Source organism: Orcinus orca, chromosome 19 (genome assembly GCF_937001465.1).
Source record: "Orcinus orca chromosome 19, mOrcOrc1.1, whole genome shotgun sequence".
Taxonomy (NCBI): Eukaryota; Metazoa; Chordata; class Mammalia; order Artiodactyla; family Delphinidae; genus Orcinus; species Orcinus orca.
This window is the reverse complement of record NC_064577.1, coordinates 43,018,883-43,039,135: the sequence shown is the minus strand read 5'-3', so window position 1 is coordinate 43,039,135 and position 20,253 is coordinate 43,018,883. Positions and strand designations below refer to the sequence as shown.

The 20,253-nt window shown below is 41.4% G+C and overlaps 1 protein-coding gene and 1 pseudogene across 2 annotated transcripts in view; one reads left to right on the top strand and one right to left on the bottom strand.

Annotated features, from left to right (window-relative positions):
• The window catches only part of CWC25 (CWC25 spliceosome associated protein homolog), a 33,318-nt gene that overhangs the window by 9,714 nt on the left and 3,351 nt on the right, over window positions 1-20,253 (bottom strand). For both annotated transcript variants that reach the window (XM_033411017.2, XM_004282708.4), the window contains exons 3-8: window positions 13,302-13,538; window positions 10,225-10,294; window positions 9,400-9,527; window positions 8,679-8,742; window positions 7,846-8,057; window positions 7,372-7,470 (exon numbers count right to left, since the gene is read on the bottom strand). In XM_033411017.2, the coding sequence (XP_033266908.1) occupies window positions 7,372-7,470; window positions 7,846-8,057; window positions 8,679-8,742; window positions 9,400-9,527; window positions 10,225-10,294; window positions 13,302-13,538 (810 nt within the window). The remainder of the gene's footprint in view (window positions 1-7,371; window positions 7,471-7,845; window positions 8,058-8,678; window positions 8,743-9,399; window positions 9,528-10,224; window positions 10,295-13,301; window positions 13,539-20,253) is intronic.
• LOC101277634 (mitochondrial import inner membrane translocase subunit Tim17-A-like) lies at window positions 15,018-15,752 on the top strand (annotated as a pseudogene).

Here is a 20,253-nt window from a genome sequence, read left to right as displayed (position 1 = left end):
TTCCTAAACACTAGCAACAAAAAAATCAGAAAGAGAAATCAAGGAAACACTCTCATTTACCACTGCAACAAAAAGAATAAAATACCTACGAATAAACCTACCTAAGGAGGCAAAAGACCTATATGCAGAAAACTATAAGACACTGATGAAAGAAATCAAAGATGATACAAACAGATGGAAAGATATACCATGTTCTTGGATTGGAAGAATCAACAATGTGAAAATAACTGTACTACCCAAAGCAATCTACAGATTCAGTGCAATCCCTATCACATTACCAATGGCATTTTTCACAGAACTAGAACAAAAAATTTTACTATTTGTATGGAAACACAAAAGACCCTAATAGCCAAAGCAATCTTGAGAAAGAGAAACGGCACTGAAGGAATCAGGCTCCCTGACTTCAGACTATACTACAAAGCTACAGTAATCAAGACAGTATGGTACTGGCACAAAAACAGAAATATAGATCAATGGAACAGGATACAAAGCCCAGAGATAAACCCACACACATATGGTCACCTTATCTTTGACAAAGGAGGCAAGAATATACAATGGAGAAAAGACAGCTTCTTCAATAAGTGCACCTGGGAAAACTGGACAGCTACATGTAAAAGAATGAAATTAGAACAATTCCTAAAACCATACACAAAAACAAACTCAAAATGGATTAAAGACCTAAATGTAAGGCCAGACATTATAAAACTCTTAGAGGAAAACATAGGCAGAACTCTCTTTGACATAAATCACAGCAAGATCTTCTCTGACCCACCTCCTACACTAAGGGAAATAAAATCAAAAATAAACAAGTGGGACCTAACAAAACTTAACAGCTTTTGCACAGCAAAGGAAACCATAAACAAGACAGAAAGACAGCCCTCAGAACGGGAGAAAATATTTGCAAATGAAGCAACTGACAAAGGATTAATCTCCAGAATTTACAAGCAGCTCATGCAGCTCAATATCAAAAAAACAACCCAGGGGCTTCCCCGGTGGCACAGTGGTTGAGAGTCCGCCTGCCGATGCAGGGGACATGGGTTCGTGCCCTGGTCCAGGAGGATCCTACATGCCGCGAAGCAGCTGGGCCCGTGAGCCATGGCCGCTAAGCCTGCGCGTCCGGAGCCTGTGCTCCGCAAGGGGAGAGGCCGCAACAGTGAGAGGCCCGCGTACCACACACACACACACACACAAAAAAACCAAAAACAAACAAAAAACCCCAACCCAATCCAAAAATGGGCAGAAGACCTAAATAGACATTTCTCCAAAGAAGATATACAGATTGCCAACAAACACATGAAAAGATGCTCAGCATCACTAATCATTAGAGAAATGCAATCAAAACCACAATGAGAGGGCTTCCCTGGTGGCGCAGTGGTTGAGTCTGCCGGCCAATGCAGGGGACACGGGTTCGTGCCCCGGTCTGGGAAGATCCCACATGCCGCGAGGCGGCTGGGCCCGTGAGCCATGGCCACTGAGCCTGCGCATCCGGAGCCTGTGCTCCGCAATGGGAGAGGCCACTACAGTGAGAGGACTGCGTATGGCAAAAAAAAAACCCAAAAAACCACAATGAGGTATCACCTCACACCAGTCAGAATGGCCATCATCAAAAAATCTACAAACAATAAATGCTGAAGAGGGGGTGGAGAAAAGGGAACCCTCCTGCACTGTTGGTGGGAATGTAAATTAATACAGCCACTGTGGAGAACAGTATGGAGGTTTTTTAAAAAACTAAAAATAGAACTACCATATGACCCAGCAATCCCACTCCTGGGCAAATACCCTGAGAAAACCATAATTCAAAAAGATACATGTACCACAATGTTCACTGCAGCACTATTTACAATTGCCAAGACATGGAAGCAACCTAAACATCCATCGACAGATGAATGGATAAAGAAGGTGTGGCACATATATACAATGGAATATTACTCAGCCATAAAAAGGAATGAAATTGAGTTATTTGTAATGAGGTGGATGGACCCAGAGTCTACCATACAAAGTGAAGTAAGTCAGAAAGAGAAAAACAAATACTGTATGCTAACGCACATATATGGAATCTAAAAAACCGGTACTGATGAACCTAGTGGCAGGGCAGGAGTAAAGACGCAGATGTAGAGAACAGACTTGAGGACACAGAGCGGGAAGGGGAAACTGGGACAAAGTGAGAGAGTAGCACTGACATACATACACTACCAAATGTAAAATGGATGGCTAGTGGGAAGCTGCTCCACAGCACAGGGAGATCAGTTCGATGCTTTGTGGTGACCTAGAGGGGTGGGATAGGGAGGATGGGAGGAAGCCTCAAGAGGGAGGGGATATGGGAATATGTGTACACTTATAGCTGATTCACTTTGTTGTACAACAGAAACTAACACAACATTGTAAAGCAATTATAATTCAATAAAGATATTTTTTTTAATAATATATAAAAAAAGAAACATAGGCAGAACATTCTTTGACATAAGTCACAGCAATTATTTTTTTAGATCTGTCTCCTCAGACAAAGGAAACAAAAGCCAAAATAAACAAATGGGACCTGATTAAACTTGAAAGCTTTTGCACAGCAAAGGAAACTATCAACAAAACAAAAAAAATGAGACTTCCCTGGTAGCGCAATGGTTAAGAATCCACCTGCCAATGCAGGGGAGATGGGTTTGAACCCTGGTCCAGGAAGATCCCACATGCCGCACAGCATCTAAGCCCGTGTGCCACAACTACTGAGCCTCCGCTCTAGAGCCCATAAGCCACAACTACTGAGCCCGCATGCCACAAGTACTGAGCCCACACGCCTAGAGCCCATGCTCTGCAGCAAGAGAAGCCACTGCAGTGAGAAGCCCGCACACCGCAATGGAGAGTAGCCCCCGCTCGCTGCAACTAGAGAAAGCCCGTGCGCAGCTATGGAGACCCAATGCAGCCAAAAATAAATTAATTAATTAACTTTAAAAAAAAAAGAAATACAACTGATTTTTTAAAAAACCTACTGAATGGGAAAAATATATTTGCAAATGATATGACTGACAAAGAGTTAATATCCAAATTACATAAGCAGCTCAAACAACTCAATATCAGAACAAACAACCCAATTAAAAAATGAGCAGGAGACCTGAATAGACATTTTTCCAAAGAAGATATAGTCTTCTATATCTTCTTGTGCATGTTGGCTAGTCTTCTTATAGTCAACATGTACATGAAAAGATGCTCAACATTGCTAATCATCAGGGAAATGAAACCAAACCACAATGAGATATCACCTCACACCTGAAGAATGGCTGGTGTCAAAAAGACCACAAATAACAAAGGTCAGTGAGGACGTGGAGAAAAGGGAACCCTACTTACCCTGCTGGTGGGAATGTAGATTAGTGCAGCCACTATGGAAAGCAGTATGGAGGTTCTTCAAAAAAGTAAACATAGAACTACCATATGAACCAGCAATTCCACTCTTTTTTTCTGCCACGCCATGCAAGATCTTTGTTCCCTGACCAGGGATCGAACCTGTGCCCCCTGCAGTGGAAGCACAGAGTCCTAACCACTGGACTGCCAGGGAATTCCCAGCAATTCCATTCTTGAGTATATATTCAGAGAAAATAAAAACACTAATTTGAAGAGATACATGCACCCCAATGTTCATAGCAGCATTATTTATAATAGCCAAGATATGAAGCAACCTAAGTGTCCATCAACAGAAGACTGGATAAAGAAGATGTGGTATATAATGGAATATTACTCAGCCATAAAGAAGAATGAAAATTTTGCCATTTGCAACAACATGGATGGACTTGGAGGATATTATCCTTAGTAAAATAACTCAGACAGAGAAAGACTGTATGTTATTACTTATATGTGGAATCTAAAAAATGATACAAATGAATGACTATAACAAAATAGAAAACAGACACACAGATGTAGAGAACAAACTAGTGGTAAACAGTGGGGAGGGGGATGGAGGAGGAACAAGATAAGAGTAGGGGACTAAGAGGTACAAACTACTATGTATAAAATAAATATGATACAAGGATATATTATACTGCACAGGGAATATAGCAAATATTTTATAATAACTTTAAATGGAGTATAATCTATAAAAATATTGAATCACTATGTTGTACACCTGAAACTGATATAATATTATAAATAAACTACACTTTAAAAAAAGGTGTCTATTGGGGCTTCCCTCGTGGCACAGTGGTTGAGAGTCCGCCTGCCAATGCAGGGAACATGGGTTCGTGCCCCGGTCCGGGAAGATCCCACATGCCGCGGAGCGGCTGGGCCTGTGTGTCCGGAGCCTGTGCTCCACAACGGGAGAGGTCCGCGTACCGCAAAAAAAAAAAAAAAAAAGGTGTCTATTATTTGATCAAAACAATTAAAGAAATTGTGCCTTAATAATAGTAATTAATGCAAGAATAGTAACTCCATTTTCTATTTCCTATTGCCACCTTTGTTCTGGGCAATTTACAAGCCCAACAGAAGGAATTTTAGCCACTTCTGGGGTGTGACCTTATAGTAGTGATCTTTGTTAGTTTGTTTTGAGCATACACATTTTTTTAAATTATAAGTGTTGTGGGGCTTCCCTGGTGGCACAGTGGCTGAGAATCTGCCTGCCAATGCAGGGGATGTGGGTTTGAGTCCTGGTCCAGGAAGATTCCGCATGCCACAGAGCAGCTAAGCTCGTGTACCACAACTAGTGAGCCTGTGCTCTGGAGCCTGCGAGCCACAACTACTGAGCCTGCATGCCACAACTACTGAAGCCCGCGCACCTAGAGCCCATGCTCTGCAACAAGATAGGTCACCATAATGAGAAGCCTGCACACCACAATGAAGAGTGGCCCCCTCTCGCTGCAACTGGAGAAAGCCCACGCACAGCATGGAAGACTCAATGCAGTCAAAAATAAATTAATTAAATAAATTTTTTAAAAAAGTGTTGTGATATCGTGATATCTATCACATATAGAATGCATAAACAAGGTCCTACTGTATAGCACAGGGAACTGTATTCAATATCCTGTGATAAACCATAATGGAAAAGAATATGAAGAAGAATGTGCATGTGTGTGTGTGTGTGTGTGTGTGTGTGTGTGTGTGTGTGTGTGTGTGTAACTGAATCACTTTGCTGTACAGCAGAAATTAATACAACATTGCAAATCAACTATACTTGAATAATTTTTTTTTTAAAGTGCTGTGTTGACTGTAAGAAATTTAGGAAGCACTGAAAGCAATGGAAAAATAATGTGGAATCCCTCAGTCCCCCAAAAAAAACTTAAGAGAAAAAAAAAAGTCTTAGTCTGTAAAAATCGCTTTAAATTGAGAGCCTCACTGCTAAAGAAAAGCTTCATCCTTCAGCTGACAAAAAAGTTGTTTTAGATCACTAATTAAAACAAAACATACACAAAAGATAACTCAAAAAATTTTAAATCCTTACAGAACTCTCAGGCCCTTGAGGAAATATCCAGTGACTCTCAATCTGAGAAACAGTGGAACTAGTGCTAAGAAAGGTTTTACAGCCATAACTTTTCTTTTGTCTTAATTCAGCACCATCTTGGTTACATCTTTGGTGTTCAACTCCCTGGAACACCAAACCAAAACAAAGAGATATCATAGAATCCATGCTTTCAAGTTTCTGTGTTTCCATTCCTGGAAGACAAAAGTCTTGAGGGCTCTAACTCACTTTATTTATTTATTTATTTTTAAAAATTTTACTGGGACTTCCCTGGTGGCACGGTGGTTAGGAATCTGCCTGCCAATGTAGGGGACACAGGTTCAAGCCTTGGTCCGGGAAGATCCCACATGCTGCGGAGCAACTAAGCCCATGTGCCACAACTACTGAGCCTGAGCTCTGGAGCCCGTGAGCCACAACTACTGAGCCCAAGTGCCACAACTACTGAAGCCGACATGCCTAAAGCCCGTGCTCCGCAACAAGAGAAGCCACCGCAATGAGAAGTCCGCACACCACAACGAAGAGTAGCCCCTACTAGCTGCAACTAGAGAAAGCCCGCACACAGCATCGAAGACTCAAGGTAGCCAAAAATAATAAATAAATTTATTTAAAAAAAAAACTTTATTGAAGTATTGGTCTATTGGTCCTATACAGTAGGACCTTGTTGTTTATTCTAACTCATTTTAAATCACAAAATTCAACAAAGATTCTAAGGGCGATAAGAAAGGCTGACAAAGTGAGACAAATTTAAGTGATGGCAGATGGCAAAAGAGACAGAAAAACAAAGCGGGATCTGAAAAAGCAGACCTTGCGCTGACCAAGAGCCTTAAAATACATCAAAAAAAATACACTCATGAGCATCCATCCCTAAGAACAGCATGAATGACAGCACAGAAGAACTGACCCAGTGTCACCAATAAAAGATTAAATTATGCATAATATACCCTCCCTCTCTGGGAAGGCAGGGAAATATGTACATGGGTATTTTGGAAAGTTGCCAGTGAAAATGAAACCTTAAACTTAGGGAATCAGGCAATTAAAAGTTAAAAGGGACTTTAGGGTTTGCCTCTCTTCTAACAGCATACTGAATAAAAGAGGCTGTTAGGAACTCTCAGTGGTTCTCAGTGCTGGTTGTGCACTGGAACTACTGGGATGCTTTAAAAATACTGATGTCTGGGCCCATCCCCAGAGATTGTGATGTAATAGGGCTGGGGTGCAACAAGGGATTGATTAGGATTTTGGTTTTTCTTTAAGCTTTCCAGGTGATTCTAATGTGCAGCCAACTGGGGGAGGCAGTTAAAGGAAGTACACAAAAGTTGCCCAAGTCAACTAAACTTTTTTTTTTTATGAGATCTTCGTTCCTTGACCAGGGATTGAACTGGAGCCCACGGCAGTGAAAGCGCCGAGTCGTAACCACTGGACTGCGAGGGAATTCCCTCATCTAAACTTCTAAGAGCAATCGAGACCCCTAGGGACAGCCTTTCATGGGCACAGCCAACTCCCCTCAGGTCCCATGACTGCACACCCATGTTCTGTCTGACCCACACCACACCCAACTCAAACACAGAGTTTATCTTAGGGTGTCTGCCCTCAAGGAGACCACCTTCCTGCTTCCCTTTCAGCTGATGCCTCAAGAAAGGAGCACACTCTTAAGAAAAGCTTCCTGTAGAAATCTCTGTGAGAATAACATGTTTACAGGTGTTGAGAGACAATCACTTAGTGAATTGGTCATTAGTTCAATAGTTCAAAACTATTTACTTTGTCTTTTCAATGTGACTCGCATGGGGTTGGGGGCAGGGCAGACGGTTAAAAGTTGACCAAGATGAATAAAAGAGGGGTGGGCAAAAAAGGTGATATAGATTATCCACTTGCCCTGGTCTGAGCCATTCCAAGACTCAGGCCTGAAAGTCTGAAGTTAACCTACTGGGCTCTTGACTCACCTGGTGTACCCATGACCATGCCGCCTTTGGTAGATGTCTTTTTTAGGTGATAGGCTCTTACTTCGGCCTCTGTCTCTCCTATTTACCTTAGAGTTGTGCCTGTAACAGACACAGAGGGCAGAGAGGAGAAGAGCTTTTTCAATACAGTGGCTTGTATCATGTCCCTCAAATGATGGAAGAAAAGCTAACAGTTTTAGAACTATAATCCAAATTGAAGAAAATAGAGGGAAGAAGTGGAAGAAAAACAAAGGCATAAGGATACATAAGATTTGATATTAATCTCACTCTAGAGATTCCACATATATAAATATGTAGTTCTAGGGGTCTGAGCTTTACATTAAAAAAAAAAGTAAAGATAATAACAAAGCAAAGACATTTGGAAGAGTTGATGAACAGACATGGCTAAAAGCAAATACCAGCTGTAACCAGGCCCCCACATACACAGGTTATTTCCCGCTGAATTCCCATACTCACGGTTTGCTTGGCCTTGGGGACCGTGACCTTCTGCCCGGGGATCGAGACCTCCTGTCCCGAGACCCTGCTTCTCTGGTGCTCTTCTTGCTGCCATGTCTAGGAGGTGAGGGAGAGGAGCTTCTGGACCTGGAGTAATTCTTCAACCCACGCACTCGCTTTTGCTCAGCTGTCAGAGGACCCTGCAGTCCCTGGCTATGGTCAGAGTTCCTGACCTATATCATCAAGGAAAGGAAGAAAAGTTATTCATAGGAAAATCTAGCCGCTCAGGAGAAGATGCAGTGAAACGAGAAAATGAGTAAGCACTGAGGTTCTGTAAGGAGCCAACTGGGTATACCGATCCCATCACACAGTTACCACTGAGAGCTGTATAAACTTAGGAAAGTTATCCTCAGAATGCCCTAAAAGGATGTATCACCCAACCACCTAAATTGGCTTGGCTCTTTGCTACAGCCGAAGGAGGAGCAGGAGGCAGAATACGGAGGACAGGACCTCAGGTTAAACATACTCAGGGGAAAAAAGGAATCCAGAGGGATGTACATTAATCAAAAAGTCATCAACCCTTAACATGTACGCATTTCATGTAAGTTATATGCAGAGGGATGGACGGAATGCCTAAATGCCCACTGGTAGTTCAGCCTCTCTGCTCAGCGGGCCCTCAGCCATAGTCAGAGGCTCAGGGATAAGGAATGGGCCTGTTCTCCAGTCTGTGCTGCCCAAACCCCTTCTTTCCGCACGTCTGATTGGCTGCTAAATATGCTCTGTGTCCAAAAAGGTACCCAGGTTGGCACGTTCCAGTCCCACAGTCACTCCCTTTGAGAAGCCCATATCCTTACCTGTAAGCCATATCCAGGGACTTTGGACAAAACAGGGGAAGAATTTGCCATCTTCTTTTGAGATCTAAGAGATTAAAACACATATTCATTGAAAAAGAAAATGCCTAAAGGTCCAGTTTACAGCTCTTGTGCTGAGACGTGCTTCCTGTTTCAAACGTGACCTCTCCCACCTCCCGGCTCTCATATGGGAGTGTGTTTCTCTATCTTTGCGGGAAGATGTATCAGCACAGTCATGTTTTTACTGAGAAAAACCGTGGGCCTTGCTTTTCAGCCCCAGCGCCCGAGCACATTCTCCTCTCACCTCGTGCTGCTATTCTAGGGACTACGAGTGAGTCAGCAGAGACAGCGCTGGCGGCTCCCGCAAAGGAGACACACAGAACAGGTCCAGATGGGCCCATTAATGCATTTGAAAAAAAAAAAAAAAGCCTCCATAAAACCCACGTAAGTCTTGCAGGAATCAAGAGCTGAGATGAAAGTCATATCCAGGACGTCTGACCTAAGACTGACACAGCTACAGCCAGCTCCCCTGGGGGTTTCGCCAACTCCTCCAGGAACTCAAGTGCTAGCTGGCCAGCTCTGGGGGCAGAGGGCCGGTGTGCAAGTGTTCTCCACTGAACCCCCAGAACCTGGTGGCTCCTGGCCCGGAGCAGGTATTCAGTTCGTATCTGTGGAATGAATGAGTGAGTGAATCAAGGTGCAGGACGCCATTCCACACACTCACCTCTCCCGGCCGTGCTCATCCTCGCTGCTGCAACGATCGCTGCCTGAGCTTCTGTGCTTATGTTTCTTGTGCTTCTTTTTCTTCTCCTTCTTTTTCTTCTTCTCCTTTTTTTCCAGACTCATTTGCAACTAGAAAATGTCCAGAACATAACCGCGCAAGATTACTGGGACCCCTGTCAGTCCCTCTGAGGGGACAGGGTCATGGTAAACTACCTGCCTCCAGGCCTCAGGGTCTACAGGGGTCCAGGACATGATCAGACGTCCCCTGTCGACAAGAGTGGAGGGTCTGGACCCTGGTTGTGCACAAACACCCCTAGACTACTGAACAGACTCTCTGGTGGGTGGGGCTGGGAATCTGTGTTTTGAAACAGTCCCCAGAACCACTGCTTAGGAATTCCCATTTGTCAAAAGACTGCAACTCTGCTGACAGTAATCAGGGACCACAAGATCAATCTTTAAATTTCCCTTACCAACTAATCCAAGGAACAATCACATAATATGTTACATGAGTGATGAATGGGCCTAAAGGCTTGCTACCACCTGATCTCCTGAACACACTGCATGATCATGCTTTCCACAGGCATATCCCAATACCCCTCTTTTTCTGGAAGAATGATGTAACATGCTGTTTTTCCAACCAAAAGACATAAAAGAGAAAAATCAAGCATAATTAAGCTTTATATGTTAAGATTGCACAAAATCACCAGGAGAAGGTCTCTAAAAGACAAAAGTGTCTAAAGCCATGCAGCTTTCCCTCTCGTAAGAGTAAATGGAGAGGAGTTTTCATGTTAAGTAGCTCTTGATGCTTATTTGATGTACTACTTACCAATTCTTTGATTTTCTTCATTTTCACAGGATTATTCAATACCTCTCTTTTTTTCTCCTCTTCTTTCTTCCTAAAGAGAAGTTATAAAAATCATGATTCTTTCTTTCAGAAAAGGGGATTAAACCATTCATTCTACTCTCCATAATTCTATACAGCAATCTTTTTTCTCAGTGCAGGCAGACAGGCCCCATGGTGCAATCTGCATGATTCTGTGGAAGCCAGAAATCTTTCCCAAATCTGCATAAGGGATTGACTATTGTGGGGAAAGTTCACACTGGTTCCCTGTTGTGCAAGAAAGTGAGTTTGGTCTGTTGCTTATTAAGCTTCATGCTCAGGGCTTCCCAGCTGGTCAAGTAAATATATGTCATCTTGTGTATCAAACGTATGCAACATTTCAATACTACCTCCACTGTTTAGCATGATAACCCCTGGGAAATAAACAGAATGGATACCTCTTTCAAGAAGTCTTACTCTCACATAGGGTTCATAGGAGGGTAAACTGGTCAACCTTCCCGGAGGACAATTCGGCAACATTTATCACAGCCTGTACATACTCACAAACTCTTTAGTCTTACAAATGCTTCCTCAAGAATTTGTTACTGAAAGGATATAATCAAGGAAGGTCACTAAAAAGGTGTTCATGTTATAACAATGAAAACTTGGAAACAAGTTAGGGATCCAACAGGAGAATATTAATAAATTATGGTAGAGACTTCCCTGGTGGGCCAGTGGTTAAGAATCCGCCTTCCAATGCAGGGGATGCAGGTTCAATCACTGGTCAGGGAACTAAGATCCCACATGCTGGGGCAACTAAGCCCACACACCACAGCTAGAGAGCCCACGCACCACAATGAAAGATCCTGCGTGTCGCAACTAAGACCTGATGCAACCAAAAATAAATAAATAAAAAATTTAAAAAACAAAACAAAAAAAAAGAAAGGGAAGGTGTCAAAAAAAATGTTTTAAAATAAATAAATAAATTATGGTATATCCATACAATATAGATACTAAAAATGATGTGACAGAAGTATAGTCAGCAACACAGAAAAATGTCCCATATATATGACTAGGTGATAAAAAGGAGTTTATAAAATAATATGCACAATATTTGTACACCAATGTTCATAGTAGCATTATTCACAATAACCAAAAGGTGGAAATAACCCAAATGTGCACGACAGATGAATGGATTAAAAAATGTGGTATACACATGCAATGGAATATTATTCAGCCTTAAAAAGGAAGGAAATTTTGATACATGCTACAACATGCATGAACCTTGAGGACATTATGCTAAGTAAAATAAGCCAGTCACAAAAAAACAAATATTGAAAGATTTCAACTTTTATGAGGTTCAGAATAGTCCGACTCATAGAAATGTAAAGTACAATAGTTGTTCCCAGGGGCTGGGGGGAAAAGGAAATGAAGAGTTGTTGCTTAATGGATACAGATTTTCAGTTATACAAGATGAAAAACTTCTGGAGGTTGGTTGCACAACAATTTGGATACCCTTACTACTGAATTATATATATACTTAAAATGGTTAAAATGGTAAATTTTATGTCATGTGTATTTTACCACAGTTTTTAAAAAGAAGGAAATTCTGACACATGCTGTAACACAAATGAACCTTGATGACATTATGCTGAGTGAAATAGGTCAGTCACAAAAGGACAAATACCATATGATTCCACTTATATGGGTAACTACAGTAGTTACATTCATAGGGACAGAAAGTAGAAGTGGCTGCCAGGAGCTGGGAAGAGGAGAGAATGGGGACTTACTGTTTAATGAGTATAAGGTTTCAGTTGCGAAGATGAAAAAGTTCTGGAGAAGGATAGGTAGTGGTGATGGTTGCACAATGCTGTGAATATACTTACTGCCACTGAAATGTACACTTAAAAATAGTTAAAATGGGACTTCCGTGGCGGCGCAGTGGTTAAGAATCTGCCTGCCAATGCAGGTGACATGGGTTCGAGCCCTGGTCCAGGAAGATGCCACATGCCACGGAGCAACTAAGCCTGTGCACCACAACTACTGAGCCTGTGCTCTAGACCCCGCGAGCCACAACTACTGAGCCCACGCGGCACAACTACTGAAGCCCATGCGCTCTAGGGCCTGTGCGTCGAAACAAAAGAAGCCACCGCAATGAGAAGCACGCACACCGCAATGAAGAGTAGCCCCCGCTCGCCACAACTAGAGAAAGCCCGTGTGCAGCAGTGAAGACCCAATGCAGCCAAAAATAAATAAATTTATTAAAAAAAACCCAAACATGTACTCATGATACAATGTGAGTGTGGGAAGAGTGCCTGCTCACATTTGTACGCTGGTGAGTTTAAGGAACTTGAAAAAAAAAGAAAAAAAAAGTTAAGATGGTAAATTTTATGTTATGTATATTTTACCAGAATTAATTAATTAAGACGCTAACAAAATGGGAGAAAATATTTACATATAAATATATATCTGTAATATATAGATAACTTTAAAAGAATTTTCAAAAGAAATGTAAATAAGAAATAAACATTTTTTAATGTTCAACCTTACACACTTGAAATAAAATAATGAAAATTAAAAACAAAAACAAAAAAAATGCACCACATGATTTCATTTAACACCCAAAATGCAGCTCTACTTTGATCTGTTACATATTAGGGTTAAATAAAATTCTAAAGTTTCTTTTCAAAGGGTTCTGCTGCAAAAAACAAACAAAAGGGAGGGGTAGAGGGGAGGGGAAAAGGCCTATTCAACCCCCCAGCCAACTCTACACATATCCCCCAATTTCTAAGAAGCTGCCAGTCCTTCTCACCTTGCTTCTACCTCTTATTTTTGTTTAAGGGCCAAAGGTAAGTGAATAAATTTGGTCTGGCCTGGTACATTTACCAATCTCTTCCCAAACAGCCTAGTTCAGGCACCCTTAATAGAGCCTCCTTTTCAACATCAGAAGCCCAAATGGAGACAAATCCTTTTACATGGCAGACAAAAGCCAACAGGAAACCAACTGCAAAGCAAGAGGTGAGATAACATCTCTGCTAAGCATCTCTGTAATAAAAACCCCCTTCTCAGCCGCTCATCAGTACCTGATGATGAAGAGCGGATCCTCCCGGATTTTGCTGGCCATGTCAAGAAGGGAATTGGCACCTGATGGGGCAAAGATAGAGCCTGGGAGGAGTCCTGTCTCAGAAGAACAGCCTGCTTCCTTCTCCTCCATCTTCTCAAAAACGTATTTGTCAATGGGACGCCCCAGCAAGTACTCATCACGGTTCACCATCCCACCAGGACCCTGGTACATCCAGTCCAATTTTTCTTCCTTTTTCCTAGTTGAAGAAAAAAAAAAATACAGTCAAAGAAAATGTAGACTTCTCAAACCTACACACAAAACCTGAACATGAGGGATAGATAAGCACAGCTGGGGGAATCCCCTGGCGGCCCAGTGGTTAGAACTCCATGCTCTCACTGCCAAGGGTGCAGGTTTGATAATTGCTGGTCAGGGAACAAGGATCCTGCAGGCCTCAAGGCGTGGCCAAACTTAAAAAAAAAAAAAAAAAAAGGCACAGCTGGTCAGAACTGGACTCATTCTACAGGCCCCTTAGCAAGGGCTAAACACCACACTCCATGGGGCACTTGGGAAGAAACGGTACTTGCTGTCATGGAGTTTACATTTTAGGAGAGAGATCATTTCCACACACCTAAAGCAATTTATGAGGAAAAAAAAGTTCCTCAGCCTGGGGCATGGATCTTCTGCTCAGGGTTTCTCAAGTCTCCTTTACAAAGTCTTTATGTTGTGCTTTCATTTCGAGGATAATCTAAAAGAGCTAACATGCATGTTCTGGATCAGCTCATCACCAAAACAATTGCAGTGACCACATATGCAGTTGTGTTTACTGTGCGTTTTGGTGCTTATTGTCACCTTGGCACCAGTGGCAATATACGACATTCGAGGGGATAATGAGAAAAGACCAGCAATAACAAGTTATGCTTTCAAGCCAAAAGAGGGAAGCCAAATTATGTCACAGTATCATGCCAAATATTTTCCTGTGGTTCTAAGAGAAAAAAAGTGGTGAGAAAATTGAGCCCTCACACAACAGACAGTAAAGGTGTGCTGAATTCATTCATAAGAGCATGTGTTGGAGCAGCCAATATCACATTCACACTACAAGTAGCAAAGTAGGTTCATCGAAACAATATTATCTATAACATTAGGTGCAATGGTTTTTGACTATGACTTTTAAATTTTGTATATTTATTTTTGTTTAAGATTATATGACAACTATGAGCATAAATAATACCTTCCTAGTTATACCTTTGCATATATTTTTAATAAAAATAATTTAAACCAATAATAGAGGGTCTAACCCTTCAGATTTCTTTTCCTATTATAAGGATTGGCTTGAGAAACACTATAGTCTATGATTAAGAATTGATTGTGGGGCTTCCCTGGTGGTGAAGTGGTTAAGAATCTGCCTGCCAATGCAGGGGACATGGGTTTGAGCCCTGGTCCAGGAAGATCCCACATGCTGCGGAGCAACTGAGCCCGTGTGCCACAACTGCTGAAGCCCGCGTGCCTGGAGCCTGTGCTTCCCAACGGGAGAAGCCTCCACAATGAGAGGCCCATGCACCACAACGAAGAGTAACCCCTGCTCAACGCAACTGGAGAAAGCCTGAGTGCAGCAACAAAGACTCAATGCAGCTATAAATAAATAAATTTATTTAAAAAAAAAAAAGAATTGATTGTGGGCCACAGGGGTCAGGCTCCACCCAGCTTACCCAACCTCACTCACACCACTGGGGTCAAGATGGAGGAGCAAGAGTGAGAGCCGTGCCCCGGAGAACTATGTGGAAGACTGTGGTAGGGCCTTTATGATGGGTACCACAGGTAGTAGTGTCTTTTATGCAATTAAAGGTTTTCACCATTCTCCAGTGGGAGTAAACCAGAGACTACGTGGGAGTTTGACAGCTATTAAAACCAGGCCTCCGGGCTTCCCTAGTGGCGCAGTGGTTGAGAGTCCGCCTGCCGATGCAGGGGACACGGGTTCGTGCCCCAGCCCGGGAAGATCCCACATGCCGCGGAGCGGCTAGGCCCGTGAGCCATGGCCACTGAGCTTGCACGTCTGGAGCCTGTGCTCCGCAACGGGAGAGGCCACAACAGTGAGAGGTCTGCGTACCGCCAAAAAAAAAAAAAACAAAAAACAGGCCTCCACAGTTGGGAGGTGGCTTTGCAGTTTGGGGAGGTCTGTTTTCCATGATTCTGTGCTGGATGGTGCATGTTAGAAAGACCTCTGGAATTCTGTCACAAGTGCAGCCTTCACAGGAGTCACACTGGCAGCCAAAAGGGACCAGTGGCCACAGTTGTTGGGTCAGCTGTGACTGGTGGCATTCTCCTAGGGTTAATTGGAGGAGCTGGTATCTTACTGACAAGATCTGCCTCTGTGTAGTTTCCCAATGGTCCTCGGTTTGCTGAAGATCCCTCCCAGGTGCCTTCAACTCAGTTACCACCCTCACCTTTTGGAGACTATCAACAATATCAATGACTTCTTTCCCAGAATTTCTTTAACCGAATAAGCTGTAATTCAAGAAGGATTTTGGAAGATCAAGATACAATGTATTTTTAAATCACAGGTGAGACAACCATGGCCAAATAGGCTATTAAGAGATATTGAGCACTTTTTTCTATTTAAGGGAACATGGGGGATGGGTGTAAAAAGACAATACAGTTATTTATTCACAGTTGGACTGTATTTATAATCAAAATACCTAACAGCCTTAAAAGAAACTGTAATAAGTGCTTAGAAGATGAAGAACCAAGGGACAAATAACAGTGAAACACAACCATCATTTCCTTGGAGACTTCTCTGCCTGGTTTTGTGTGTTCTGTTATTCAAACAATAAAAAACTCCTGGGGGTTGGAGGGAACTGACTGTGAAAGGCAGACTACATAAGAGCTTAAAGAGGTCTAAGCAAGAAGATCAGTGGTGACTAGAATATTCTGGCAAGCTCATTTTCCTGAAAGGCAGTATAACATAATGGTTAAGAGCACAAGCTCTGAAGTCAGGCAACATGGATTTGAATCCCGGCTCTAAAGCCAAGCAACTCATCTGAGCACTGGTGTCCTCACCTGTAAAATGGGGATAAAAGAGTACCTGCCTCATAGGGTTGTTGGGGATTAAATAAGTCAATGAATTTTTAAGGTGTTCAGAAGAGTGCATGGCACAAAGTAAGTACTAAATAAACACTAGCTAGTCTGTTTTGTTTTCTTTGTTTTACTTCAAGGGCAACTCATCAACTGGCAGAAGAAACATAAATGTATTGAGATAAAATATGTACCTCATAATTTCTTTGCCCCTCCTATCCCATAACCTACCCTGTAGTTCTGTCATGTCTTCTTACCCTGGGGATAATCACTGATGTTCCCACTAGCTAGTCTTTTTATTCTCTATGTATGTGTTTTGTATCTCCCACCAGGTTTTTTTAAACTCCTAGATGGCTGGAATGAATCCCAGACAGTTGCCTAATATGTTCAGTGTTTGACAATTCATGGGCAATGGGTCTGGAACTGGCAGTACTTTTTGAATGAAAAGCAGGTCTCAGTGATCGAGTAGGGGGGGATCCTAAAAGGACTTGTCAAAGATGGCTCAAGGGATCATGTCTATGCATGCCTGACACGAATGCAGATGGGGAAACTGGAAATAAATATTTGTTTATTCATTTGTAAACAACGACTCGGCACATTTCCTATGTGCCAGGCAGAGGAAGAAGGTCAGAAAGATGACAAAGATTCAGGCAGCTGAGTTGCTCACAGGCTACCAGATGAGGCACAGAGGTCAACTAATTACTGAACAGTGCTGCTGAGAGCTAAGTATGTGATGGGTAACTGTGGGACACTTGAAGCAGAACTGCCTGAATTAAAAAAAAAAAAAAAGAACTGCCTGAATATACAGAGGTACAAGAGTTTGTGTGGGATAAACGTGGGAGTCGTCAGCATGCAGCAGACACTGGTACCACAGGAGTGAAGGGAGAAGAACAGTGAGCCTTGGGAAGCAGGAGCAGTTACTGGATGAGGGAAAAGAAGCTAAGCAAGTGAATAAAAGAGAAGAGACAGTATGAAGAGGTAGGAGGGCCAGGAATATGCAGGCAAAGGAGCAAGACGTATCCAGAAGAAAGGATAGATAAAATGAAGACAGATACTTCTATAAAGTAGTATTTTCAGGGCTACAGCTAATCTTAAAAGGACTCAACTAATATCAGTCCTGCTCAGGCCCTCCAGTAAGAGAACATGTTGTATCGCTGAGATCCAGTGCCACTGGACTTGACCTGGTTCCGCCACTACCCAGCTGGGTAAACATGCAAGTTACTTCTGTGCACTTCCATATCCTCATGTCTAAAAGGGAGCTAGTAACTGCCATTTCTCACCATTTTTAAAGTGAAACCCTCTCTCTGAGTTTTTAAATGAGAGAACATTTGGGGTAAAAGTCATATAAAAATGAAATGGTGTATAGATTTTTGCTGTTGCTATCACTAAGGATATAGAACAGGTTCTCAATTGAGGCTGCCCATGAGGATCACCCGGGGAGCTCTTAAAGTATCCAGATGCCCTTGCCCCAGACCCCCCTGCTAATCTTAGAGAGTCTGCTTGGGTGGGAATCACTCCCATCTTCATTTATCTAATCTTCCAAGGACACCCTAAAGTGCAAGTGTTGAAAAATGCTGGTAAAGAAAACACAATTTTCTAATATTATCAGTAAATACTTAAACAACATTCTATTGCAAAGAGGGATTTGGATGGAGATCAAGGATAACATGCATATTGAGGTTTCTTCTTTGTTCTAAGAGAGCTGTATAATAAACACAGAAAAGATTATCTGAACCATACAAGTGAATTGTTAAATAGCAAAGGGTTGTATTGGATAAATGAAAAGCATGACACTATGCAAAGAACTACACAAACCAGTCAGCTGGACAAGCAGATCGTCTAAATACATCTGCAAGTAAAGACCAAAAAAAGGGACCTACGTGCTAACCTTTGAGTTTCATAACATTGGAGAATATGTGAGGGGGCAAAAAAATCAAAAGAATATAAAATCACCTTCCTCCCATTCCCAACAGACAAGAGGGCATGAGGGTCAGCAACAGGATATACACTGACTCCCGGCTCTGAAGCTGCTCATCTATACTCTGACCTCATTAAGTAGACTCTGCAAAGCCCAAATTTCTGACGTATCAGGCACAGAATATGTAATGCTTGGCTGAATAAAAATTTCAAAATAATTTTTTACTTTTGGTTAGTGGGAAAGTAAACTCTTATAACTAATGGGTATTCCGTCTAAAATTGACATTTGTTTTAAAATCAAGGGTTCAAAAAATCTCAAACCTCACATATAAAAATGTCATATAAGCTGCCCAGGAATTAATTCAAATGTGTAAAATTTATTTAGTTTAAATTATAAAGAATATAATTTATACAAAGTGTATAAAGTAAAATAATTTAATGTGTATCTATGGTTAAAAAAAACTTATAAAATTTCATTATTTTACCTCATTTTATATATTAATGCCCTAAATATATTGTGCTGTACTTTAAAAACTCCAAGACTCCATTTATTTTAAAACATTTCAAATTTTATACTTAAGTCAGAATGGCCTTCTGCCAATCCTGAAAGAATGTATACATATATACAATGGAATATTACTCAGCCATAAAAAGGAACGAAAATGGGTCATTTGTAGAGATATGGATGGATCTAGAGACTGTCATACAGAGTGAAGTAAAAGTAAATCAGAAAGAGAAAAACAAATATCGTATATTAACACATATATATGGAATCTAGAAACATGGTACAGTTGAACCGGTTTGCAAGGCAGAAATAGAGACACAGATTTAGAAAACAAATGTATGGACACCAAGCGGGGGAAATGGCGGGGGGGTGAACTGGGAGATCAGGATTGACATGTATACACTAATATGTATAAAATAGGTAACTAATAAGAACATGCTATATAAAAAATAAATAAAATAAACAAAAAAAAAGAAAGAATGTAATTGTTATCCTGCCTAAATTCCATAATGCCATTTCCACGAACTGAAACTAAGTCTCTCTCTCTCTCACACACACACATGCCTCTGAATGCCACAAATCCTCCTGTCATGAAATTACTAAGGAAAAGCCTTGTATATCCAACAGGGGAAGTATGTCACATGTCACCCTGGAGACTTGCCCACTAGGATATGAACAAGGGATAGTACAGATAAGTCAATTTTAGTCTATCTGGAGTTTTTATTCAATTCTGATTTAGGAATGCACTGCATATTTTTTTTTAATTAAAAAATACCGATTTATTGGTGATCGTTGCAGTGAAGACGTGGGTTTTCTCGGATTTGTTTTTTTCATACAGAATACAGTTTGTTGTTATTATATGCACATTTTACTGAAACTTAATCAGGAAGTCAAACAAGAAAGCAATAGCTCTTACCAGAAACAAAATTTCAAGTATATTAAAATAAGTCAGAGATTATAAATATCTTTAGTATATTCACTACTCATTGCTTTTCACTGTTTTAAAAAAACAATTCCCAAAGAATAATTTTACATTTGATTTTAAAGCAGGTGATTTTTAACTATATTTTCTTACATTTAAGATTTACAAAAAATATGTATGTACAGATTGTTTTATGTTCTTGGGATAAAAAAAAACATATTGACGACTCCCAATTTCCACTGAATACTACCTGTACTCTCAAACATGACATTTGAAGACCTTCACTTTTCATTAGCTGCAGAAAAAGTACATTGAACATTTAGAAACAAGAAAGAGTAAAGAAAATAGAGATGGAAATTTGGATAGGCTTTAAAAAAAAAAATTGGGGCGCTCTCACAACACCTAGCTTCTATCCAGTGCTAACTCCATTAGCGCCACCATAGACCACCTCCCTGGCTCAAGAAACCTCCCTCTGAGAACAAGTTAGACTTTGCTTTTGCCCTCCCTGGGCCGCGCAACCTCCGCTTGAGAGCACCCTCCCCACTGCGCGGCCACTTC